Source organism: Lagenorhynchus albirostris, chromosome 21 (assembly GCF_949774975.1).
Source record: "Lagenorhynchus albirostris chromosome 21, mLagAlb1.1, whole genome shotgun sequence".
Taxonomy (NCBI): Eukaryota; Metazoa; Chordata; class Mammalia; order Artiodactyla; family Delphinidae; genus Lagenorhynchus; species Lagenorhynchus albirostris.
Window position 1 is genome coordinate 17,759,091 of NC_083115.1, and position 27,055 is coordinate 17,786,145.

Sequence of the window (27,055 nt, forward strand, 5' to 3'; positions counted from 1 at the left end):
ACTTAACGAACGCCTACTGTGTGCCAGGCACTGAATGGAATAAAAACGTGAATAAGAAGTAGGCCCAGCCACCACAAGCTTATCATCGAGTATGGAAGTGCGAGCACACAACACCAGATAACGACAGATAATACCCACCAGGACTGGGCAGGAGCTGAGAGCCTGGTGGAGGCGGTGGCAGTAGTTAGAATCTGGAACAGCCCCACGCGGCCTAGGGCCTCAGGGGTAACGTTTCATGATGGAAGGAGGACTTGAGATGGGCTTTAATAACCAGGGAGCATGGAGAGAAAGGGGGAGGGCATCCCAGATGAAGCGATGAGAAAGGGAAGAGGTAGGGTATCAGTGGCCACCGAAGAAGCAGGTGGGTATCAGTTGAGTCAACCAGTGCGAGCACAGCGGAAGGTTCAAGCCTGGCGGCAGCAGCAAGAAAGGAGGCTAGAAATTATGAGGGTCCTCTACACACAAGCTCGATTAAGAAGTTCTGACTGTATCTGCGGCAGTAAAGAGCCGCTGAGGGCTTCTGAGCAGGATTAATTGAAACATTCGAGATTTAGTATCCACGACAGAGAAGATCCTCTGGAGTGAGGCAGAGGACGTGAGCTGCACAGGAAGGTGGCTGGTCTCATTGATGGCCAGGACCCTACGCGTCAAGCCGGCACAGAGCAGGCACTGGTGAAGATTTACTGACGGGCTGACCGGCCAAATGAATGTGCTAACAGAGTGAGGCTGAGGTGAACAGGCCAAGAATGTTAAAAAAAAACAGAATCAGATTCTTTCCCCCGCAATCTTAAATCATCAATCAGACACATCAAAATCATGGCAACTCAGTCGACCATAATCTGCATATCAAGTTAAAGGTCAGCTGGTCAGCATCTCAGTCTCGGAGTCTAACATTTCAGCAGAGCACATTCTGTACCTGAATGCCAGGACCTGATCTGACGTGCCTGAAAAACGAGAATTGAAGCTGGTCTTGGCAGAAGGAGGCCTGGACCACGTTCTAGCCTGTGGTGTCAGTTAATGGTCCTTTTCTCTCCCTGCATCTGTATCTGGTGAAATGAAGAATCTTATCTTGTGATAGAAACATGAAAATAAGAGATGATTTTATTTCTTGCAACTACTGTCTACAACTGTGCTAATCAAAATCCTCCTTTCCTACCCCCGAAGGAAGAATTAATAACTTATAGGAAATCACCGTCCAGCTCAACTTAAAATCCCAACCCCATATGTGATGCAAAATTTTCTCCTTCTCTTATTATAGGCTGTTTGGACTGGTGAGGGGTCTGCTCTGGTACTCTCCTTTTCCTCCTTCTTCTAGGCTCTATCTTTATATTGGGGAGGGGGATAAAAGAGGAGGTAAATATCTCTTTGTAAAGCTGGACGAGGCTGCTGTTCTCTCTCCATTGGTCGTCACTGCTTTTCTGGTTAACACTCGCTGACCAGCACTGCCCTCTCTGGCATTAAGTGTCCAAATCCTAGGGCAAGTCCATGGGCTCCCGGGAGGAGGAGGTACACAGCTCGCTGACATGAGACCCACCTTGGCTTGAGCCTGTTCCGAGGCCCCCGGCTTCCCTCCCCAGCACGTACCCCACAGTCGGCCGCAGCTGGGAACCTCCAGTTGGGGGTGGAAGCCGGGCCTCAGCAAGATGGCTCACGTACAAGTTTCTTTCTCAGTGTCTACTGGACCCACAGGTCCCCCCTCCATCCCTGTCCTGCCAAAGAGGGAGAGCAGATGCCCCACTGCCACTAAACGCCACGCGGCTCCCCTTCCCCCGCTCACTGCCGCAGTGGAACAGGTCGGCCAGGCATCCCATGCCGAAGTGACCTCCTAGCTGCCCCTCTGTCATGCACCCCGATCTCTACAACAGATCCTCCCAGATCCCCCCCTCACAGGATTCAGTGAGTGGAAACCACCTAATTACTGATTCCAGAGACACAGGAAAACTTCCAACATGACCTCCTGTCTCACAGCTAAAGAATCGCTCACAAGGTGAAATCAGAGGCCCTTTAACCACTAAGCTGTCTTTGGAGGAAGAGCCAGGACAAGGGGCCGGGCATGAGCTGAGCCCCCGGCCAGCCTGCTCACCCCTTCCCTCCACTGCCCGGCACCCCTCCCAGGCCGCCGGCGTCAGAGCCTGGCTCACAGGCCTGCTCATACCTCTTGCCCCGGCCTGAGCGTGTACGAGCCTGTGGTTGGTCCTTCAGCTCTGAGTTTCCAGCCTCCCTGCAGATGTGCTCAGAAGGGGAACCCTGTGGAACCTGACAGTGGACCCAAGGCTCCCCTGGATATCGCTGTCAACAGACCGTGATCAAACAGAAGTAGCGTGGGCTCGGGCGTCAGATCAGCCTAGATTTGAACGGCTTGACCTTGGACACATGACTGAACCTCTCTCAGTCTGAGACCTTACCCATAAACAGAAAAGAACAGCTCCTAATTTGCAGGATTATAATAAGAACTGAATGGGAAAGTGCCTGGCATTTTCACAAGCTCAGCAAAGTCCTAGAACAAAGTAATGTTAAAGTCATGAGCGAGGCTGAGATAGAAGGAGTTCGGTATCACTTTAAAATCCAACAACTACGGTATCAACATGATCTCCTATCTTCTTAATGCACCAGATTCTAGCAGTAACATAGGACCTCGAGGGTATGTTTTTTCTTAACAGATACTCAGTTCATGCTGAGGCCCTCACTGCCTTTGCCTCCTGAGATTTTAACATCAACAAGCAATGCAGAAGCTTTCATCTGAACAGGCAGCATCCAGGGTGAGCCTTGCTCCAAGGACAAGAATGACTTCTAGCCTTTCTCCTTTTCAGTAAACCTGTGAGCAAACCTGGCCAGGGCCCATCTGTCTGTCTACCACCCACAGCAAACATGGACCGGGTCTCCTGGCTACCGAGGAACAAACATCAACGGACGTGATCTTTAAAAGAATGAGAGCTCTAAAGCAAACAGGTGAAGACTCCTGTGAAGGTGTGTGTGCCTGGGCAATAGGTAGAGGGCGTGACTTGTATGAGACACCAATTTTCTTTAAGGGATTAGCATCCAGCTTCTTATCGCCAAGAGCAAACGCACTCAGTGCTAAATATCCCCTTCAAATCAAATCCCCTGGATTAATTTATGTTACATCTGGGCTGTGCCTGGCTCAACAGCTGCCATATTGCCCGGAAGGTCTGCAGAGCGTAGTACACGCTTGGGTCGTTGGCCCTTAAAGCAGCAGGCGAACCTGTCTGCCTTTATTTAAATCTAGGAAAATGGGATCGGAGAAGGGCACCGCAATTCACTTTAAAGGCCCTGTCTTCCCGTCCTTTTCTTATCTTGTCTTCAGTACGTGTGTCTAGGACAGGCATTCATTCAGTTGTCTCTGACTGTTAGGAAATTCAGAGCAGCTCCGCTGTCCTGACGCAAAAGGCACAATGACAGGAGGGAAACAGTCAATGCGAGAAGGATGAAGCAGAGAGAGCACAAATCGAAAGAGAGAGTAAAAGTCAGAGCCTGGCATCTTTCGAGTGAAAACCTTCAAGCAGAGAAGCTATTTCTTCCCCAGTCTGAAGCTCTTCCCTGCTGTGCTTTGAATATCTGTCCAAAAGGAAGGGACTCCTTTACCTGTCATCTACTAGAATGTGATCCAGCTGCAACATGTTTTGTCCTTGACCTGCACGGCTGGTCTGCTGATCTGGCCTCTGAGAGTAACTCATCCTCACTGCCCACCCCTCCATGGCCATCCCACAGCTACCCTCCCGTTAGAGAGGAAGGGACTGTTCTGAGGGCAGTGATGTGAGTGATCTTACACTGGGCAGACATCAAACTTAGTGATCGGAATCACAATATTTAATGAAATAGGGCTCAGAGAAGCAGCGAGATTGCCAGTCTGAGTGGCTACACACTGGATAGCATCCAGTTTCCATGATTTCTCTTATCGGCCACGAGTATAGACCCTATCTGTAATTACCCACTCCTAACATCAGTGTAGACTTTGAAGTGACTTGGGCCGTTGGTCATATTTCCTCCTTCCTGTTCTAATGTTTCTATGTCCTTATGTTTTTTTTTTTTGATAGCTTCTTGGACATAGAATTCACATGCCATACAATCTATCCATGTAAAGTATACAGTTCAATGGTGTTTGGTATATTCACAGAACTGTGAATGTACATGTCACCACAATCTATTTTTAGAACATTTTAATCACCCCAAAAAGAAACCCTCTACCCATCAGGTGTCACCTCCCATTTCCTCCCATTCCCCTAGCCCTAGGCAACCACCACCCTGCCTGATGTCTCTACGGATTTGTCATAGAGACACTTCATATAAATGGAATCATACAATCTGTGATCCTCTGTGACTGACTTCTTTCACTTAGCCTAACACTTTCAAGGTTCATCCATGTTGTAGCACCTATCAGTACTTCATTCCTTTAGTAATAATAGCCAAAAACTATTCCAGGGAATGGATACACCATATTTTATTAATCCATTCTCAGCTGATGGAATTTGGTTGTTTCTACTTTGGGGCTATTATTAACAATGAATATTCACTTAGAAGTTTGTGTGTGGACATATGTTTTCATTTTTCTTAAATTAGGAGTGGAATTACTGGGTCACATGGTAACTTTTATGTGTAACATTTTGAAGTCCTTATGTTCTTTCAACCTTTTTATGATTAAAAATTCTTTCACACTGTAATTTATAAAATAAAGGTTTCTTAAAATCCTCCTCTCACCTCACAAGAAAAGCCAATGTTAACAGTTTACTATACATACCTTCAAACTTTTTTCCATGAAAAAACTATAGAACAATGTATAATTTTTATAATTTAATTATTATTACATACATGGCATTACAGACTTTCTGTAGCTCACTCTTGTTGCTTCACGGTCTATCTTGGACACTGTTCCACCCACGTGGAGAAAGAACATGCAGCTCTCTCTCACAGTCATAGGTCCAGGTCTATTTTCATAACTGGCAAGAAATTCCTATGCCAAATATGTAGAATAAAGGCCATTTCTCTGTGTCACCTCATTTTGTCCCATATATTCCATGCCCCTGTAGGTGATTTTGTCCCATATATTCCATGCCCCTGTAGGTGATTTTGTTTCCATGTATTCAACGGCACATACCTCTGAGGACTCCATGTTTGGTTTGGCTGGTTTACAAAGAAATGGGTCTAAGGAGTGAAATTACAAATTATACTTGACCTGACCCTGACTAGTGTCAAGAACATATAAAGCTGAGTGGGTGGTAAGCATAAGATGAACTTGGTCTACCCGTTGATAACTAGGTTATTTCCTGTTGGTTGTTCTATTCAATTATAAAATTAATATATGAATACCTGCATAATTATAAAATAATATTTTCAAACGAGGTAAGTAGAAAGTTCTCTACCTCCCTCAAGCCTCCCCCCTTCTCCATGCAATTTTAATAGTTTAGTGTTTATCCTTCCAGATCTTTTTCTATTTTAATTTAAATTTTTACCTACCTATAGTTTGTTTTTTTTCCACAGACACAGTAGTATACACATTAATTTGTGACTTTTCTTTTTTTACTTAACATTGCATTTTGTAAATCTTTCCAAGTCATAGCTACAGAGCACTACAAGTGGAATTTGCAATAGAAGAGGTGAATATCTCACAAAAACGGAACTGTAGGAATTCCACAGTAAATTTCATACCGTCAGAGAAGAAACGGTCCTTTTATAAACAAACCAAAAAAATAATGTGGTACATTTAGGAGAGTAATCTCCAACACGAAACCACACTTTCATTGTGTGCACTATGTACCAAGCACAATGCAGAGCAGGGGAAATATCAAAAGTACCTGCCGACCGCAGGGGCCCCAGAGGCAGCTGAGCACGACTGTGCAAAGGGAAACAGCGCCTCTGCAGATGGGGCTCCCTGAGCGGGTGAGGGTGGTCAGGGAGCATGGCCTCATCTCCCATTCCATGATTCAGAGCGGCAAAGACACACACCAGCATGGTGACACCTACTTTAGGCCGAGTGTCCACGACGTAAATGAAGTCGCTTCCCGGACTGGCCTTCCTGATGGCCTGGAGCATCTGCTCGTCCTCCAGACACCGGGCACTGAAGCCGGACAGGGGCTGGCTGCTCCGGCAGATGGAGACCTGGGGGGAAGCAACGCGGCAGCATCAGGCAGCAGTGCGACGGCACCTCCCCGGAACCCTCAAGACCACCCTCACAAGGCCCCCCAGTTCACTGATGCCCACCAATAGCTCGTAAAAGTATCAATGCCTTCTAGAAACCGAGGTTGCTTTCTTTCTAATTCAAGTCAGGAAACCACTATATGGGCAAGCAGTGCAAAAAGTTTCTCTGTGTAAGAAATTAGGAATGTGTAAGGATGTTTAGGTGGGACCCAAACTATGAAACGTAAAGCCAGTTAAATATCCTACGTTCCTCTTCACCACTCCTGTTTCATCTTCCTGCCAAAATATACAGTAAGTAACTATTCTAGTAAAACTTATAAAAATTATAAAAGTGACTTCTTTAGTGTTTCCATCATTTACTAGCCCATTTAGAAACAACACAAATACCAAAACCCAATTCTAGGGCTTCCCTGGTGGCACAGTGGTTGAGAGTCCGCCTGCCAGTGCAGGGGACGCGGGTTCGTGCCCCGGTCCGGGAGGATCCCACATGCCGCGCAGCGGCTGCGCCCGTGAGCCATGGCCGCTGAGCCTGCGCGTCGGGAACCTGTGCTCCGCAACGGGAGAGGCCACAACAGTGAGAGGCCCGCGTACCGCAAAAAAAAAAAAAAAACCAATTCTAATCCTAAATGGGGTAGTTTTCACAGTGATGAAGCCCAGGCTGCTGCTAGCTTCTAAGGACAGCAGGCATGGACCTGGGCTGACCAGGTAAGTTAGAAGCAAGGTCTTTCTGGGGAATTGATCTGCATTCTATTCTTCGATTTCTCTACTCTGCGATTCTAGGAGTACACTACACCACTGCCCTGGTGACGCAGTGGTTGAGAATCGCCTGCCAATGCGGGGGACACGGGTTCAAGCCCTGGTCCAGCAAGGTCCCACATGCCGCAGAGCAGCTGGGCCCGTGTGCCACAGCTACTGGGCCTGTGCTCTAGAGCTTGCGAGCCACAACTACTGAGCCCACATGCTACAACTACTGAAGCCTGCGCGCCTAGAGCCCATGCTCCGCAACGAGAGAAGCCACCGCGATGAGAAGCCCGCGCACCACAACGAAGAGTAGCCCGTGCTCGCTGCAACTAGAGAAAGCCCACGTGCAGCAACAAAGAGCCAACGCAGCCAAAACTAAATAAATAAATGAATAAATAATATATACACAGCAGCATAAACAATATACACAACAGCATAAACATTTCCCTGAGTTATTAATAGGTGAGTGTAGCCACAACCTCACAGCTGTAAAACTTACACTTTCGTGGCAAAGTACTTTTTATGGATTTAGATTTATAACATTTAAATTGAACTCAAATCACCAAATATAATCTAGAAATGACTCTTCTGAAGAACTGAGCCCAGGCGCCCCCTGTGTAAGAGGATGCAGGCAGCCCCCCGGCTCGGGGCAGGCTGAGCAGGGAAACCTCCCCTGAAAACAGCCGTGGCCCAGCCCGTTCAGGGCGCCTGCGTGCAGGGCTTCATCCTGGAAGCCACTGCAGCTCTGAGTCCAAGCACAGCCTAACTGTCCTTAAAGCCCATGCCAGCACTCCTTAGCCAGGGTTTGGTGAGCTTTGGCACTCCTCGCTGGGGAAGGCAGGGATGGTTCTTACTAACCATATGATCCTCCAGCAGAGAAGCTCCCGGCAGGACCGAGAACTGCAGACAATAACCGGGCAACCGCCCGAGGGTTCCAGTACCTTCTGTGACAGAGAGGGGCAATTGCTGAGGCGCTCCAGGAACTCTGTGCCTGCAGCCAGAATTCAGGGGGCCGGTGCCTACGGAGTGGGAAGCAAAGCAAAGGGGCAAGAGAGGGGCTCCAGGGCTGCCGAATTCTCGAGCTGTTGGCAGCAGAAGTCCAACCACAGAGTGGAGGAGAAAGGGCCCCGGGGGTCTGACTGTGGACGGGAGGCCGGCCAGCAGCAAGGCAAAGTGACGGCAGGGGCCAGAGGGGGCTTGCGGACAAAAGGCAAGCTGCAGTGGATGGACAGAGAGTAAAGCGCCGCAGATGCTCTCACTGCGCTCATCCAGGCTCCCGTCTCCTACGACGTGCAGAGGGGTCACGTCAGCCGCTCTGACTGGAGCAGAAAACAATTCTGAGCTGGCTTTGTCTGGGCTAAAGAAATACTAATTAAGGACAGCTACCATCAGGCAATTTCTTAGATCCTATCAGAAGAGCTAGATGGGGAAGAGACCATATCTCAACGGGGAGAATTTGTCCAAGGAAGCATACGGCGCACCTAAACTCACTCAACTAGTGCAGGTCCAATCATGAAATGAAGCCAATTAGTGACAACTATTACTACTTACCTTCAGGCTGAGAGCAGTTTTCAGTGAAGGGTTAAGTCAGAACAGAGTTACACTATGAAATGTAGTCGATAAATTAAACCAGATATATTAAACAGACTACATGTTAATATTTTGTAGTTACATTTTCTTAATAATCTATAGATAGGCTCCAAACAGAATTCGTCACTGACTCAGTGATTGCTGGCATAGAGCTGTCCGCTTTGTAAAGAGCGGTGAGTAGTCTCTAAGTGCCCTGTCCACCCTATACACACCTCAGAGAGTCGAGACTGTTGAGAGAACTGCACCATTACCTGGCAGCATTTCTTACTGATGTCAGCCATCTGAGAGCAGAGATAAGACTCCTCAATGGTAAACTGTCATGAGAGCCTCATTTATAAAGGCTACTGATAATCTATAAAATAGCCAATATTTTTTGAATGCTTACTATGTGGTAGGCACTATTAGAAGAACTCTGCGTATTTTTATTTAATCTTCCCAACTACCATATACGGTAAGATCTATTATTTGCTCCATTTTATAGATGAGACAACCACAGCACAGAGAGGTAAAGGAACTTGCCCAATGTCACAGAGCTAGGAGTTGAATCCAGGCAAAATATTTTCTGAACCAACATAATATAGAGCCCGTGTGTGTAAATAAGTCAAGAAGCATGAGAGAGAATTAAGAGGCAGGATCCAAAAAGATCTGGCTTTTAATCCAAGGTGTGTTCTCACTTCCTATATAATCTTAGGTAATTTACCTATCATCTCTGAACCTTGGTTTTTCTCATCTTTAATACAGGGATAATAATAATACCAAAACTACAGAGTGTGATGAGGTATATAACACTCCTAGAACTACACCTAACACAAAGTAAGTTTCAATAAACATTATTTATAAAAGAAGGGCAAGAAGGTCTATATTTTCCTTAAGGAAAATGGCCTCTTTGGAAATCTTTCAGACTTGGGCTTCCCAAAGATTTGTACTGTGATTTGGGGATACCATGCTATTAATGATTTAAAGCAGAACTGCTTTCTTAAAAGCAATTAAAATATTTAGTAAGAAAGAACAAAGGATACCGCGGCTTCCAAACACAAGTGACACTGACACATCTCTAACTGTGATCTGCAAAGCTGTTGAACCGTTTGATATCCAGAAGGATTCTGGATGGCTCTGTATAACTCATGTGTGGTTCAAGGCCTGAAATTAACGTTAAGTGCTGCCCTTAACAGCTGGTAACATCAGCAGGGCCTCAAATGGTCAGCTGCAAGCTCCCCTCCATACTCTGCTTCCGTGGAAAAGGCCCCAGCTAAGCAACCCTTCTCCCAAAGGGCCAGATGCAGCCCCTTCTCATCCCAGAGCAGTGCGTTTCGTCCCCTGCCAGCCCATGGAATTACTCAAACCAGCCAATCGCGTGCTCCCCTGGGAACCAGGGGTCAACTCATCCTCCTGAGACTCCAAAGCCTGCCTCACACCATCTCTGCTGGTTCACTCTATTTCTGAATGCAACCTTCCTACAGCCCTGCCTGCCATGCAGTGCCTTCTTCCCCTGGGCAGTGGGCATATGTAACTAATAAACCTCATTTGTCCAGTGTCAGATGCCATGTGTTCAGTCAGCCCAGTAAACCCTAGGGCAGGAATCCTGACCTCACCAACGGGTGAACAGGAAGTGATTACAACACCGTGTACGCTAAAAGCCGGTCCAAAGGTAATGATGCACCATCAGCGGGGGGATTTATATCAAAGGAGTCTCAACGGGGCTTCCTGTTCACGACATGAGGTACATGTCAAGCTTTTTCTTAATCTAATCACCAATTCCCACTACCCAACACCGGCCAACTCATCTCACCACCCAAATCTTCAGTGCTCCTTGGGAACAAGGGGCTATGCGAGGGACAGAATTTAACTAGAAAATGTGATATTCTTATTCCCAAGCCTGAGTTCTACTGGGGCAGGAATACATACTCGTCTAAAAAGTCTAAAATCTCAAAAAGGAAGAAAGAAAAAGCAAACTTAGGTACTTTATAGCTGTTTACTTTTCACGTAAGATGACTGGTTTATGTGTGGGTTTTTCTGAGCAACAGCATGAAATACTGCACTGATATTTCCTGTGTCTCCCACCGAACCACAGAAATCCACCTTCGCTAATGGTATCTCCCGCTACAAAAACCCCTGGTCACCTTGGAAGCATTTACATAATTAACCTGGATATGAAAACCTGAGCGTTGTTATAAAACCACAAATTTGATCGTATTCTACCTGCAGCAGAGATTTTAGGTCGTGGGTGTGGGAGAGCGGGCATGCATGTACATGAAGTATTTCCCTGGGCAACCAGAAATGGTTTCTTAGCAATGCTTAGAAACCTTCTCTATCTTGTAAGAAGAGTTAAAACTTAAAGTACTGTTTGCTTTAAAATTTTAAGTACAGGAAATCAATTATTTTTAACCATAACTGATGGCTGTGTGAGTTCATTTCCGGGCTTGGAGATCAAGTAAAGAACAGAGCACGAGAGCGGGAATGGGGTGATGAGGGTCTGACGTCAAGAGGCAAAGAAGCTGGTCTCTGTGGCCTAACTGCTAAAAATTCTATCCTATCCTCAGACATTACATGCTTGCCCTTTATAATACTCACACTGACAAAAAAATTCCTTTTCTCAAGAAAATCAAAACAGAAGGAAAAGAAGTAGGATCAGGCCTAAGCTCACTTTCTAAATACCCGGTCCATCCCCACCTCTGACATAACCATCAAAGATTCTCCCTCCCTCTCCTCTCTTACTTCTTTATCAATGGATGCTACAAAACAAAAGTAAATGTTCCTGGCATCCTAAATTCAAATACAACATCATCAAATTCCACATCCCTTTTCATCCCATCATTTTTTTTAAAAAAAGAGATTCACATCTTCCTTTGCCTCTCACCATCAGGCCAGCTCTGTGTAGGCTGAGATATATTTGGAGTCAAATAATACAGGATATTAATGAAATACCTGCTTTCTTTAGGCCATTTCAGAGCAGTGAGTGTAACTGAAAATAAGACCATTAATATCCTTTCAATTAACGGACCTTACACGGCTGAGTGAATATCTCCCTTCAAAGTGGGGCACCACAGAAGGCTATATGCCTTACTCTGGCCAAGCTGGCACTGCTCAGTGTATTTCTGGAAGCCTCCTTTTAAGAGCAGACACAGATCCTGCCCCACGCCCTGCCTATAGGTGCATGCACGGCACACACTCACACACATCTGTTGCGATTGTTTATAGTTTGGGATTAAAGTCAAATGAGGCTATGTTATCTCACTTGAAAACCAAACGTTTTCGCCCGGCTGAAGTCACATGACCTCTACAGCAGGTAACGAAGATCATTCTTGTCTCCCCAAATTTGTCTTCTCATCCTCCACAGAAATGGAATCACAGCTTTTAGCTGTGATTTCCACGGTTACGCACAGGACTGTCTTTTCCCACAGGCCCTGTGCAGTTCTGATCAACAGGATAGGAGCAGCGCTGTCCCACGGCAGTTTTGGGAGCCTCCCTCCGAAAGCAGCGAGGGCACCACCGCGCCCCCTTCCATCTGCTGCCGCGCGGAGGTCACGGCTGGAACTAAAGTCACCTCTCACGCCACGTGATGGGGGCGACCCCCAGGGCTGGCAGAGCAGAAAGGCACCAGGAGCTCGGGTCCCTGAGGGCTGAGTGGGGCAGAACCAGGACACCAGGCCCTGACTGCCTACCTGGGGAGTTTTATGTGAGAGAAAATAAAATTCTATCCTATTTAAGCCACGGTTACTTATGGTCTCTCTTCGTTGCAGACAAACCTAATTCTAGCTTTCACCAATATTATTTTAAAAACTGAAACTCGCTCTCCATAAAGAAAGATTTCTTATACTGAAGATACTGAAAAAACATATTTATGTTGCATTTAAAAAAAGAAGAGAAAGAACGTGCCATGGCTTTTAGGCTTTTGTAAAATAGGCTCTTCAGTACAGAGCCTCCCAAGGTGACCAGTCAGAAGCGAGGACGGCGCCCACTCAGATGATTATGGTTAGGTGTGTTGTGACTCTTTCCCATTTCTTTATTGTCAAATAAGCACAGAAGGTCAACTTCTACAGGAGATAAGGGTTTAAGCACAGTCGTGTCGTGTCGTGTCATGTCGTACCACACACACAGCAATATCCACATACTTTAAAAAGAATTCAAACCCCCACACACGGCAGAATTCCCTGGAAAAGGCCTGTTTATGATAAAAGAAGAAAAGCAAAGCATGAAACAAAAGCATGCCTTGAGACTTACGTGGTTATCTTTATGGTAGTAAGAAAGGACAGGAAATCGCCGTCTGCTCCGGAATTTGGAACTCCCCACTATGATGTGTGCCGTGGCCGTTCTGGGAACGTACAGCTCAGTAGGGTAAGAGTCACAAACCTGTTGTGGAAAGCACAAGGGCACGTTTTAGGCAATCTAGTCATGCTTTACAAACTGCCACCAGAAACTCCATTTCACTGGGCTTACAGGTTGCATATTTAAGTGTTCTTAACCAGTTACAGAGCCGCTTCAGAGAAGTGGAGCGCTGGTTCTAAGAAGTCACAGTGAAGCAAAGCAAGACACTTCATCATCCTGCCCTCAGGCGTTGCCCCTTCTCTCCAAGGGCTCTTGGTGGGAGGTAAGACAGTGACAAGCGAGCATTTCTTTCATCAAAAAGGGACAGACTGCAGTTCTGCATCCTGGCAACTGGGAAAACTTCAGCTGCCTGTTTAAGACCGCCTGACGCTGGGAGACAATGTCCTAAAATGCCAGCACCAGTGGTGACCTCCTCAGGGCACCTTCCCGTCCCTGGCACACCCTCTGTGCGCTCCTATCTGAGGTGACGGTCAAGCCAACACCCTCCCCAGACATCTTCCCAAAGCCCACCCGCTCTTCGGGGGCCGACCCAATTCCTCTCCCCTGCGCTTCCACCCCTCACCACACACTACGACAACTTTTTGTTTCTTACGTGACGATTTTAGAAGTGGTGAGAAATGTTTTACCCTTTCTGCGCATCCCTGGCAGTGATTTCCCCCAGTGGAAGCTCTGGCGCCTCGGAATGGTCCGGCAATTCTGTCAGATATCAGGGGTTTAAAACCTAGCTCCAGGGGCTTCCCTGGTGGCGCAGTGGTTGAGGGTCCGCCTGCCGATGCAGGGGACACGGGTTCGTGCCCCGGTCCGGGAGGATCCCACATGCCGCGCAGCGGCTGCGCCCGTGGGCCATGGCCGCTGAGCCTGCGCGTCCGGAGCCTGTGCTCCGCAACAGGAGAGGCCGCAACAGTGAGAGGCCCGCGTACCGCAAAAAAAAAAAAACAAACCTAGCTCCAACTTGCCAACTTCACGACCTTCAAGAAGTCAAACTACTGAGCACTTGCTATTCTCTGAAACTGACACGGAACAGAAATGACATCCCCCGCGGCTGATACAAGGACACCAGTGACGAGGCTCTTCATCAACCATTAATCCTGACAGAAATGCGAATGGTGGCCACAGTAATAGTCGACTTCTTGTTCGACATATTTTGCTTTGATGGCAGCCAACCCATCCTTTTGCAACACGAGGACCGTTTAGATGGCAGTTCCTGAACTTTGTTTATTTCCTAGAAGTCAAGCACCTCCTTGGGCGCTTCAAGCAGAGTCCTCAAGCAGGTATAGCAGCAGGGGAAATGTGTGTCTGCACGTCCTCTAACCATCCCGCCCGTCCTTACCACTCACGGGACCGAAGGGAACGAGAACCCGTCACAAAGCGCACATCAGTTGTTCTGTGACGACGCCTCTCTCGCCTGCCCTCCTGCCTACCTTGTCTGCTTCCAGCCTGGGCACCGCACTGAGAAGGAGACAGATGGGCCACAGAAGTGAAGTTCCCAGGCCCAGAGCATTTCCCCAACGGCATTTTAGGCAAGATTACCAAAGACGTCAACGTGGGCTCTGGCACTGAGACAAAAATCCCAGACCAAGAACAGATGGTCCAACCTACTTGGAACCTGAGATTTTACTGCAATTACTGCCCACAGACACTACACTTGCTTCCCTGCAAATCTGGTGTCAGGATCTCTCTGGAGTCAGGCAGCCAGAACATTACTACACAGACCACACCTGCGCGTCTGAGTTCAAGAGACGTAGTCATTGCACCAGACTTAACAACGTTTTCTTAAAATAGCAGTTTTAAAAAGGAAATTGGTAGGTTTTCAGTAAGTTCACTAAGTTTCAGTAAGTTCAGTAAGTTCAAACAAGTCCTGCGTAATTTTTTTTTAATTACTAAGGGAACGATTTTCTTTGTCCTCCGCTAAATAATCCTGCCTGGAGTGCCTGCGTGTCTTGGTTCGCCTGGCCAAGAGGAACCTTTTTTGGTAATTCTTTCATTCATTCAACAAGTTTTTTTTTTAACTGAAATATATTTAACATATAACACTGTATAATTTAAAGTGTAAAACATATTAATTTGATACATTTGTACATTGTAATACAATTGCCATTGTAGTGACAATTAGCACCTCTATCATGTTACATAATCATCCTTTCTTTTTAGTGGCTGGAATCATTAAGTTCTAGTTTCTTAGAAAGGTGATGATTATCATAGAATACTGGTGTCTATCAACAAATTTTTACTGAATACTTATTATGTGTCAGGCATTAGGTTAGGTGCTAGAGCAGTGATGAATAACAAAAGATTTACTGGCCTCAAGGAGTTCACATTCCCAGGAATCTTTGATCTTTGTTGCCCTGGTTACAACCTCCCAATACATGTATTTACCACTACAGCATAGTATCCACCTGAGAGCCAGCCAAGGCTCTGTATTTATTGAGGACCCGTCACTCAGTTGAGCACTTCAGGGCGAGGGTTAGTTGTCAGGAACTGAGATATATCTATAAAGACAACGGTCTTCTTCAACATTTAAGACCTAAAATTTATTTCAAGGAATTTATGATGTAATGGGGAGAAGAAAAGGGGTATGAACAGCATGAAATGATTTGTATATACATAAAATAAAATAATACATAAACTATAGCTGTAGAGAACTGAAATAAACAAGATTTTTTTAAATTACTGGTTTGGGTTTTACTTTCAATTTTATTCCAAGAGAAATAGATTAAAATTTTAACCTAGTAATGAATGCCAATTATTTTAGTTAAAGAAAGATAATTTTAAGAGTTAGGTACAGAAAGGAAATCTTAGCTTAGAGAGTTAGATAACCAGAAGCAAGTGTCTTATAAACAGGGATAATAGCAATGCTGATAGAGGTGATTATGATAATAATAATTAGCCTGCCCAAGACCACATGGAGAGAAAAGGGCAGCGCCGGTTCTGGAACCTAAGTCTCTGTGCACTATGTATGGTGTTCTTTCCACCATGGACAAAAGCTTCTTCTCCATCAGATGACATCACTAGCCCCACTTCCATCAAATAACTTGTGAAAAGAAAGAAATAACTCTTATAAAAGAAGGGAGGAAAAAGTACAGGTTTTTCTCAACCATGAGGTTAAAAGCAAAAGTAACGGATGATGACATAATCTTCCCGATGGACTAACAGTCAGAAATAGTTTGATGGAACCAACTTTTATTACATTTTTTAACTGGTAATAAATGAGGGTTCATCACCTTTCTCGCTATTTCAATGATATTTGTAAAATCAGAAAATCCCCTAGGTTTTCACCTTTTCTGTTTCAACACAGTTTGTTGATTGTTAGTTTGGGTTTGCTGTGTATTACTTTTGGGAAAAAAATGCTGAATAACTCATGTTTTGCAGTCTCTATACTAAAGTGACTAAACGTGAGTCATGTTTGTGGTGCTAAGTCTAGAAGGAAACCTCATCAAAAATAACAAGAACCTGTGTTTTCAAGAAAATATTATTCCACAAGACGTGCCTTAGCCTCATTTTCTTCCCCACCCAAGGGTGTGTCATATTTTTTTTTAATTGTAAAAGGATATCCTATTTTCTTTACTAAACTTGGATTTTCCTGCCTTTCATTTCAAGGCTAGAAATTCACTGCAAAGGTTGGCTTTAGCATGGGAACAAACTATTACATTAGCCAGATACTTTATAATGATTGAGACAAAAAGGACCCAAATGTCCACTCACAGTGTAAGATTATGATCGTTACATTTAAGAGTAATTACAAAGAAAATTCAGTATCATGAAAGTGGCCATTCTATCCCAAATAATCTGTACATTCAATATATCCAGAAGGATGTGGAAGGACCTGACTTGTAGAATATCAAGATTTACTATAAGGCTATAATAATCATAATTAGTGAAAATGTAACTATGGAAATTACACAGTGTAAACTGGGACAAAGGTTAGCGAATAGACCAGGATTTTTTCTTAAACAATATGCTAAAACCATGAAACAAACTAGGAAACATTGACAACTCAAAACTTCTGAGGATTAAAAGATACTCTAGGCACAGTACATAAATATCTCCTAAGAGGAGATATTTGCAACAGCTATAAATGACAACAGGGCAATGTAAAGAAAACCACACTGAGATCTATTTCACACCAATTCAATTGGCATTTTCTCAAATTTAACATTTTGATTAGTTAATAAATTCACATGGTTATAAAAAAAATAAAACAATACAAAAAGGTGCACAGCCTCACCCTTGTGTTCTATTCATCCCATTCCCACCTACTTTCTAGGTTATCACTTTGGGGCAATTACACATCCATATGAACAAGTCTTATTTTTCTCCCTCTTTTATAAAATAAAAGGTATCACACTATATTCACGATACTGTGCCTTGCTTTTTTGAACCTAACAATATACTTTAGCGATCTTTCCTTATCAGTACATGGAAATATTCTACATGTTTTTAATGGCTACACACTAATTTAATTATACGAATAGACCCAAAATTATTTAACTGGTCCTCTATTAAAGAAATTTGGGTTTCTTCTAATACATGCTTTGATAAACAATGCTTCAATAAATAACTGTGTATGTCACTGTGCGTTTATGCTAACTCTTTAGAAGAAATTTCCAGAAGACTGTTGGGTCAGTAAGTAGGGATACCACCAAACACTGTAAATACCAACTGTTGGTAAGTCTGTGGGGTAATGAGAAATCATATCTTAGATGTGTAAGTCCACGCAAACACTTTGGAAAAGAATCTGGCAACAATGGGACTTCCCTGGCGGTCCCGTGCTTAAGACTTCGCCTTCCAATGTGGGGAGTCCAGGTCCAATCCCTGGTCAGGGAGCTAGGATCCCATATGCTTCGCGACCAAAGGACCAAAACATACAACGGAAGCAGTACTGTAACATATTCAATAAAGACTTTAAAAATGGTCCACATCAAAAAAAAAAAAACTTTAAAAAAAAAAAAAGAATCTGGCAATATCTAGTAAGGCTAAAATCCACATACCCTCTAACTCAGAAATTCTACTCCTAGGTAGAAACTCAAAATGTACTATGAGTCATATATAAGCCAGATAACGGCTTTAGTTGAGATGGGAAAACAAAAGAGAGAAATAAAAGAAAAAGAATAAATAAAAGTTTAAACTATGGTATATTTGTAAAATGGAGTATAAGACAATAGTAAAGAATGAGTAAACAAGAGCTATAGGTTTCAACAGTTACTAACTTCTTTACATCTTGGACAGTTACTTAATCTGTCTCTGCCTGAGTTTCTCCATTTGAAAGCAGGGACAATAACAACACCTACCACAGAGGACTGCTAACATTTTTTAAGCTTCTAGAACATAGCCTGGCATGTGGTAACTATTATACATGTGTTTGTTAAATGAAATGAATCTCACAAATACAACTTGAGTGAAAAGTCAAGTTTCAGTAAGCAACATTCAGCATGATACCGCATACGAAAGTGTAAAAAACGCACGAAAAGATACTACATGCCGCTACTTACAAACGTAGAAACGTTATAAATAGAAAGGAATGACAACATCAAATTGCAGTCAGGGACCCTGGAGCAGGAAGTGATTTGGAGGGAATATTAAGGAGGTTTAACAGCATTGGCCATGTTTGTTCTTACATAGTACACAGGTCCCTGCTGTTCATTTCATTATTTTTCAAAGTTTTGTGTATGTTGGAAGAGTGGCATAATAAATAAACAGCTGTTTTAAAATGAAGAATAATCAATGGAAGAAAGCAGTAAGATGTATATTTCCAAAATTACTACAGGCAAATACAAGAAAAAAACTATCAGCTGTAGATATGAAAAGGGGAAAAACATGACTAGTAAAACCACAAAGCATCGTATCTAGAACAATGTCATAGATATCAGTTACTGAAAAATCAAAATCTAACCATACTTAATTTGAGAAAAAACAACACATTCCACCCTCACAACCCAAAGATAACTGCTGTTAGATTATTATTATTCTATTATTATTATTATTATTTTCCTGCGGCATGCAGGATCTTAGTTCCCTGACCAGGGATTGAACCTGGGCCTCAGCAGTTAAAGTGCCAAGTCCTAACCACTGGACCGCCAGGGAATTCCCACTGTTAGATATTTTTTAAAAGGACAAAACATTCATATAGGATCACTGAAAGTAACAGGATAAGTAGAGCTCTACCAGGCAAAATCTGACAAGAAGAAGAAAACAGTAGAAACATAATAATACAAAATAGAATTCAAAGCATTCACAGGAAAAAAGGATATTTTAAGTTGATAAAAAGCACACCAAACAGATGTCCTAAACCATTATGTGCTGGACAACATAACTTCAAAAATATATACTGCAAACACTTTAGAAATGTAAGGAGAAAACGTCCAATCAACAATCATAATGGGAAATTTTTACATACCTCTGTCAGAAATCAAGTGAGCAAAGGGACCAAAATAACATAAGAAACTTAATTTAGATGGAGACAGAATATTATACCCAAATAACAGAGAATATACATTTTTTCCAGACTCAAAACATTGATAAAATCAAATATTGATAATTAATCAAATATTGGGTGTTTTATGAAGACATAAATCTTCAAAAAATCCCCGAAGTTCAAATCTTACAGGTCACATATACTGCTTGCTATACAAGGGAACAGAAATTAACAACCAAATACTGATCAAAAGCAAAAACATCAATGGCCTGCCTGCTTGAAATCTAAAAAAAAAGATTTAAGCCTCTTATGCCTTGTAATTGGTCCTGGGAATTTATCCTTAGAAAATAATTTAAAATATGGGGAAAATCACACGAACAAAGATATTACTCCCAGAACTATTCATGTGGCAAAAATTATGAGTAATCTAAATGTCTAATAATAGGGAAATATTTAAGTATATTATGGTACATTCACTTGATGGAATGTTACACAGTCATTTAATTACTGATACGAATACTGTCACAATATAGAAAATCCATATGGTAAGGTGAAGAAAGTAATCAGGATTCAAAATATGCAGCCAGAAATGGTCAGTTAAGAGTGGACAAGATATAAATGGTCGGCATGTACGAAACTACAATTCAAGAGATGAAGGCGTGAAGATTAAATTGAGAAATCACTTATCCCACTATCAAGCTGTCAAAAGATTTTTAAGAAATAAACTCTTTAATGGTGAAGGTACAAAGACTCAAGCATTCTCCTACACAACTGTTGAGAATCTATATAAATTGGTACAATCTTTCTATTTTTTTTTTTTTTTTTTTTTTGCGGTACGCGGGCCTCTCACTGTTGTGGCCTCTCCCGTTGCAGAGCACAGGCTCCGGACGCGCAGGCTCAGCGGCCATGGCTCACGGGCCCAGCCACTCGCAGCATGTGGGATCTTCCCGGACCGGGGCACGAACCCGCATCCCCTGCATCGGCAGGCGCACTCTTAACCACCGCGCCACCAGGGAAGCCCTGCAGTTCTTTTTGATAATATGTACAAAAATTTGAGTAAACCTTTTGACATACAAATTCCACCTTTAGGAATCTGTTTTTAAAAAAAAGACTTTTAACATGGGCAAAGGTACAGTTACCAGAATGTTCTCACTATGTTATTTAAAATAGTGAAAAATAATAATAACCTAAATGTCTAAAAATTAGAGATTAGACAGATAGAATATGATATAGCCATATTATGTCATATTATATAATGTTTTAAAATGATATAAAATATATTTATTGACAGGATAACACTCACAATATGCTATGTGAAGAAAAGCAAAACACAAGGCATATGTAGTATGATCCCATTTTTGCTGTATATATTTGAACGGCTCCTTTGCCCTGACATTTTCCAATTGTAAACAATAAAATGCATTACTCGTAAGAAAAAAGTTATTGGACTATGCAGATGAGAAAAAAATTAAGAAAAAATTTAAAACCTTCTAGAAGAATGTTAGGGCAATGGGATGCCGGCTCTCTTCTCTTTTGCAAATTCTCTGCAATGTTCTCATGTACTTTTATTACTGAAAACACTTTATAAATTAACAAGGAAACCAACACTGATTTGTAAGCCCACCCTCAGGGAGCATATGGAATTGGCTCTGCCCCCCCTGCTTCGCTGCATCGCCCATTCCCTTCTGTAAGTGCAGACATATTTCTCCTCATTTCTCTAGGGAAGGCTCTTGGTGACCTTGTGTACCAATCAAGAGTTCAGTGAGCACAGAGAGCTCGTGCCAAGCTGCCAGCAGAGCCTCTGTGACTCCCCAGCCATCACTCACTGAGCTATAAAAAGACTGGCTGGGAGAAGGGAGGTGCTGGCCCTGAGGCCCACCGCTGGGCCTCTCCGGGTTTCCACTCCCTCATCCATTAGAGGAGATGTTCTCTGGGGTGACCCTGTTCACACTTCCTGATTCTAGATGCAAGTAGGAAACAGAGCCGGCAATAACCAAGGGAGACTTGGGAATCCACACATCTGTACCCACAAAGAGCTATCGAAGTTGAAGGAGATCAAACAGAAGTCATGCTAAACTATGTGAAATCATGGTTTCATCTGGATTAAGTATCTGCATTTCACCAAATGCCTCCACTCACTCTGTAATCTCTATTCACATCGCTGAGCTGCCAGTAATTATCAGGGAGGCCCATGCGCTGGTACTCTTCACTGAGATCGATCAGCATCCAGCCTTGTTCCCTTTCTTCTCTATCCAGCTTGGGGTTGAATGAAAAGCAGTATAACTCCTCATATTTCACTGCAAAAAAACAAAAGGGGAGAATAAAGCCAAATCAAGCCAAGTCAAAGCCAGAATCAAATCTCCCCAAATGCATTGTATCTGGGCTGGAGAGGCCAGCCCAGCTTCTCACCCCTCGGGGCTCCCGCAGGGTACCCTGTCTCTGAGGTGGGTTCACCCACCTCTTCCCAACAACGACAAGACCTCAGGACAACTGAACTCAACTTCGCAAGAACTTCTTTTCTTTCAGGAGCATGGCCTTCCCCATCTTGTGTTTTTTTTTTTTTTTTTTTTTGAGTTGCTTCTGAAAGCGAATATATTTTCAGACCACATAAAATATGGAGATTAAAAAGTAATTAAGAATATATGTGTACTTACAATAGCTAAGACACAGAAGTAACCTAAGTGTCCATCAACAGATGAATGGATAAAGAAGATGTGAGATATATGTGTGTGTGTGTATATATATACATAAAATAGAGTATTACTCAGCCATAAGAAAGAATGAAATATTGCCATTTGCAGCAACATGAATGGACCTAGAAGTTACCATACTAAGTAAAGTAAGTCAGACAAATATATGATATCACTTTTATGTGGATTCTAAAAAATAATCCAAATTAACTTATTTATGAAACAGAAACAGACTCACAGACATAGAAAACAAACTTATGGTTACCAAAGGCGAAGGGGGGTGCAGAAATTAGGAGTATGGGATTAACAGATACACACCACTATATATAAAATAAACAATAAGGATTTCCTGTATAGCACAGGGAACCATATTCAATATCCTGTAATAAGCTATAATGGAAAAGAATCTGAAAAAGAATATATATGCATAACTTTGCTGAACTCCTGAAACTAACACAATATTGTAAATCGACTATAGTTCAATTTTTAAAAAAAGAAAACAAAAAAAAGAACACATATATTCCTTAGAAAACCAGAACTCAAATTTGTTTATGTACGTCAAGCTCAAATTTGGGATGGCCTCTCAGAGATACACAGAGGTCAGGCCACTGCCATGTTCTGATGCTCAAACAGTGTTAAATGACAAAACAGTTGAAAAAACTGTGGAATATATTTAAATGTTTGCACTTGAAACCCTTGAACTTTTAACAACTACATAAATGTCATAATTGTACTGTTCATACAGTATTTACAGGATTCATTAAAAAGTTTCCATTCACATGGCACCCTGCTCATGAGGGGCAAGTTGAAGGATGTGTGATGACAGACTTCTTTCCGTCGTGCCAGGGTGTCTCTAACTTCGTGCATCGCCTTTTATGCTTGTGAGGCCAGGCCCAACAGCTACCCCCAGCAAGATCAAGGATTTGGTTTTCTTGCTCTGGCCTTGCCACATTGAGGGAAGCAACTAGGCCAGCGCTGTCCAACAGAAATACAGCGTAAGCCACATATGTCATGTAAAGTGTCCTTGTAGCCACATTAAAATCGTAAAAAGAAAGTGAAATTAATTTTCACAAAATATTTTATTTAGCCCAGTATACCCAAAATATCGTTCAACAACTACGGAATACAAAACCTATTAATATTTTATACATTTTGCTTTGTACTATCTTTGAACTTCCATGTGTATTTCTCACCAAACAGCACAACCTAGTTCAGACCAGCCCCATTTTAAGCCCTCGATAGCCCCGTGTGGCTAGGAGCTACCTACTGGACAGTGCAAATCAAAGCATTTCTGGTGATAGTAAATCGTGGTTGATACTCAGTGAACCCTTGTTTCATTCCAGATTCTGTTCTGATTAAACGTACTGACCCGTCTAGTAAGCATCATGAAAGGTCTCCTTGCACAGATGAGAAATCTGAGGCAAAGGGATGTTTTGCAGCGATCCCAGGGTCACACAGCTAGGAGGTAGGGAGTCTGGCTTTCACCACCGCGCACTCTGCCCCCACTCCAAGGCAGACCCCTCTCTCTTCTCCCCAGACGGGCCGCTTTTGTATATTTTCTTTCCAACCATCCCCCAATCTTCTTTTTTTTTTTTCAGCAGAATTTTTCCTCCTTATAGCTTTCTTAGATCATCCCATTTGTTCCTTCATCTGTCAATGGCGTTCAGCATGGACACTTCAGTGCTCCTAAATGTGTGTCTGGAGGACCAACAAAGCATCTCACCACCAGCAAAAGGCTGCAATAATACACAGGCAGCCTAAGGTCAAAACTCAAGTTTCCAGCTTCCTTTGATTACTACTGAAATGACTCATCTACTAGAATGATAAGATAAGGGTCATATTTTAAGTACCGGACTTTTGAATTAGACATGCACTCTTGCTTGTAAAAAAGAAGCGAGAAGACTGGGGTTTATCAGTGAGATAAGCTATGTCTACTTCATTCTCTCTCGATGTCATATTTCTAAATTTGAAAATTGAGCATACTGAGATTTCAACGAAGAAAATGCACACATACAGGTACATGTACACGCACACGCACACTCACACACACAGCACAGACACTTCCAGTAAAAACGGTTTCTTGTCATCTTAGCAAATTGAACAGACAGCATATTAAATTGACATCCTGTTCTGGGAACGGTCGGCTCAACACTGACATATGTTTTCCATCTCTAAGTACCATTTTCATGACTCAGGCTTCTGATATCATAATGTTAACCACAAATGCAATTTGTTTAAGATGCCAAGAGAATCTCTTGAGAAAGCCTCAGTTCCTTCAGTGAAAGAAGAGCTAAGGAAGATGGGGTAATAATGGAAGTTAAATTCCATTTGCTAAATGCCTACAAATAGGTTTAAAGGTAGAAGAAGAAAACCATTCCATGACTGCAGATAGTTTTCTATGTATGGGCTCATTCTTGCTGTCATTGGGAAGAGGTGAGGAAACTGCACATAAATTAATGCAAGAATAACTTGTCACCGACATTAAGAAGACCACTCTTGAATTGGGAGACATCAGAATGGGTTGCCACTGAAATAATGAAATTTTCTCTTTCAGTTAATTTTTTTGGGGGGGGGGCTTCGCGGGTCTCTCACCGTTGTGGCCTCTCCCGTTGCGGAGCAAAGGCTCCGGACACGCAGGCTCAGCGGCCATGGCTCACGGGCCCAGCCGCTCCGTGGCATGTGGGATCCTCCCGGACCAGGGCACGAACCTGTGTCCCCTGCATCGGCAGGCAGACTCTCAACCACTGCGCCACCACGGAAGCCCTCTCTTTCAGTTATTTTTAAGGAAAAGGGTGATCAACCATACCTTTGGCCCAATTTACCTAAAATTCTACATGCGGGCAGAGAAACACATTTTTGTCAGGCAAAGCTCAGTCTTGTTAATGTAGGCAAGCTTCTTACCCAGAGGCCAGCTCAGGAGAAGCCCTCAGCTAAAAACTGTCTACTCTGAGAAATTAAAAAATAGCATTAACAAAGTTGTAAATTTTACTGAATATTTCCCATTCATAATGTTTTGTTCCCCTCATCTCCATCTCTTGCAAAATACACAGCAGAATGTTTAGTAATCAACACTATTAAGATAAGTTAAGTAAGGTAGGTAAATTAAAACCAACAACAACCAAAGTAGGGCTTTGAGAAATCTCCGGTCCTTACAGAATCTGAACTGAGAGAAAATACTTATGTGCTTTGGGAAGGCCAAATCCCTGATTTTCCACCCACTCTTAAAACAAACATGTTAAATACTCCACTGGCTTTTCACATCGCAAAGTCTAGGCCATCACATCCAGCATAAAATGCCTTTTGCTGCTCATGGCCTGGCACCTTCAACAGGGGATGCATTGAAGGCTTCGCCCCTTGCGGCCTCATGACTAGGAGGGCACAAGAGCTCCTCCAACAAGAAGCAAACCCTCAGCATGCCTTTGGACGGCGGGGGGAGTAAACTGGATGTGCACCTCTAATTTAAAAAATTTTCAGAAAAGCTTATGTGGAAATCATTCTAGCACTTCTTTTATTTACCTACCTAAATCATATAACTGCTAAACAAGGGCAGACTTCTATTTAGAAAGAAAACTGGCCATTTCTCAAATACTACATTAAACTAAGAATGAGTAGCATTTTGTCTATGGTTCTAAGAAGGCCAAGTCAGTGTTTCAGGACTAAGTAGAGGCGCATGAGCTCCACCCAAGCACAGAGACACACAGATGGGACTGACCTTATCTTATTTTAGCATCATTGTTCAGCGCGCGCCTTAACACAGGGCAGCATGTGTGGCTGCAATCGATTCGATACCTACTGCTCTCATCAACTCCTTCCCGCTCAGATAATCCCACTTTCTACTCCTGGAGAAGATATGGGCCATCAAGAGGAAACTCTTTCAACCTGGAAGCACCAAGCCTACAAATGGCCTTGTCTCGGCATTTAACCTCTGCTCCTTCCTCCCGTAAGAAAGGAAAGCGTGTTCATTCCACCAAATAAGAGAGCCTTCAGGCAGAACAAAGCAGTTAGGAAAACAGAAAAGAAAACATGGGGGCATTCTCTCTTATTATTGACTAACTGGGAAAAACCGAAGGTAATTTATACTAAAATCAAAAGTACTTTAAAAATCGAGGGCTTCCCTGGTGGCCCAGTGGTTGAGAGTCCGCCTGCCGATGCAGGGGACACGGGTTCGTGCCCCGGTCCGGGAAGATCCCACATGTTGCGGAGCGGCTGGGCCCGTAAGCTATGGCCGCTGAGCCTGCGTGTCCAGAGCCTGTGCTCTGCAACGGGAGAGGCCACAACGGTGAGAGGCCCACGAACCACAAAAAAAAAAAAAAAAAAATCTAAAGGAAACTTGTACCAACCAATGTAAAACCTGAATAATCCAATTACATTATTGACTGTTATGCAAATTTTTTTAAAAATCGAAAGGAAACACAAACATGAATTAGCATCAGCAGAATGTGAAGGATGAGGAAGGAAAGGGAAAAGTCACCAGCAGTCACTGGAAGAACACAGAGGTTTTAGAACCCAAAGTAAACCCTAACCCTTAACTTTAGAAAGTTAAATTGCTCTACACGCCCTAATGAATTCAGCCAACTGAAAATAAACGTACTTGAAAAACCATTTAAAGAGGGGTGAGAAGATAACACAGCTATTAATTGGATTTTGCATATTAAAAAAAAATGAGAACTTTCTTGTCTATTTTGAGCAGACAAGTGATCGAATTAAACATCAGGATTGTGGAAGCTAACACGCAGTAAAAAAGGGCTACGGGACCCGGAGATTAGTATCATCAATAAAAAGGAAATTGTTACTGTAAAAATTGCTTGAGTGGCACTGACTTAGATAAGAACAGTAAAAAGTTAAATTAGGCAAATTAGACTATATCAATCCTGAGATTTTTAAAAATCACAGTAAACATGTTGAAGAATTAGGAACTAAGATGGGCTGAAAAAATACTGCAATTTCATAAAAAGTGAAAATAAACAAAAGAGATGGCTTAAATATGAAAGGGCCCAAGAACACTACAGAGGGAAAGATAATTGATACAAAAAAATAACCAGCAGGAGGCTAATTAGAGGGAGGAGGAAAGAAAGAACATGGGGAAAATGGAAGCCCTCTGAGAAACAGGGGTCTTCAAATCAGAAAAATGTATACCCTTATTAGG

The 27,055-nt window shown here is 43.0% G+C and overlaps 1 protein-coding gene across 3 annotated transcripts in view; it reads right to left on the bottom strand.

The window, feature by feature from the left end:
- Positions 1 to 27,055, bottom strand: part of MTMR7 (myotubularin related protein 7) — a 94,420-nt gene that overhangs the window by 26,066 nt on the left and 41,299 nt on the right. For 2 of the 3 annotated variants that reach the window (XM_060136365.1, XM_060136366.1), the window contains 3 exons: positions 21,359 to 21,516; positions 12,703 to 12,831; positions 5,977 to 6,111 (listed from right to left, as the gene is read on the bottom strand). In XM_060136365.1, coding sequence (XP_059992348.1) covers positions 5,977 to 6,111; positions 12,703 to 12,831; positions 21,359 to 21,516 — 422 coding nt within the window. Of the gene's footprint in view, positions 1 to 5,976; positions 6,112 to 12,702; positions 12,832 to 21,358; positions 21,517 to 21,677; positions 21,699 to 27,055 lie in introns of those variants that run through there. The other variant, XM_060136367.1, reaches the window with a different exon arrangement.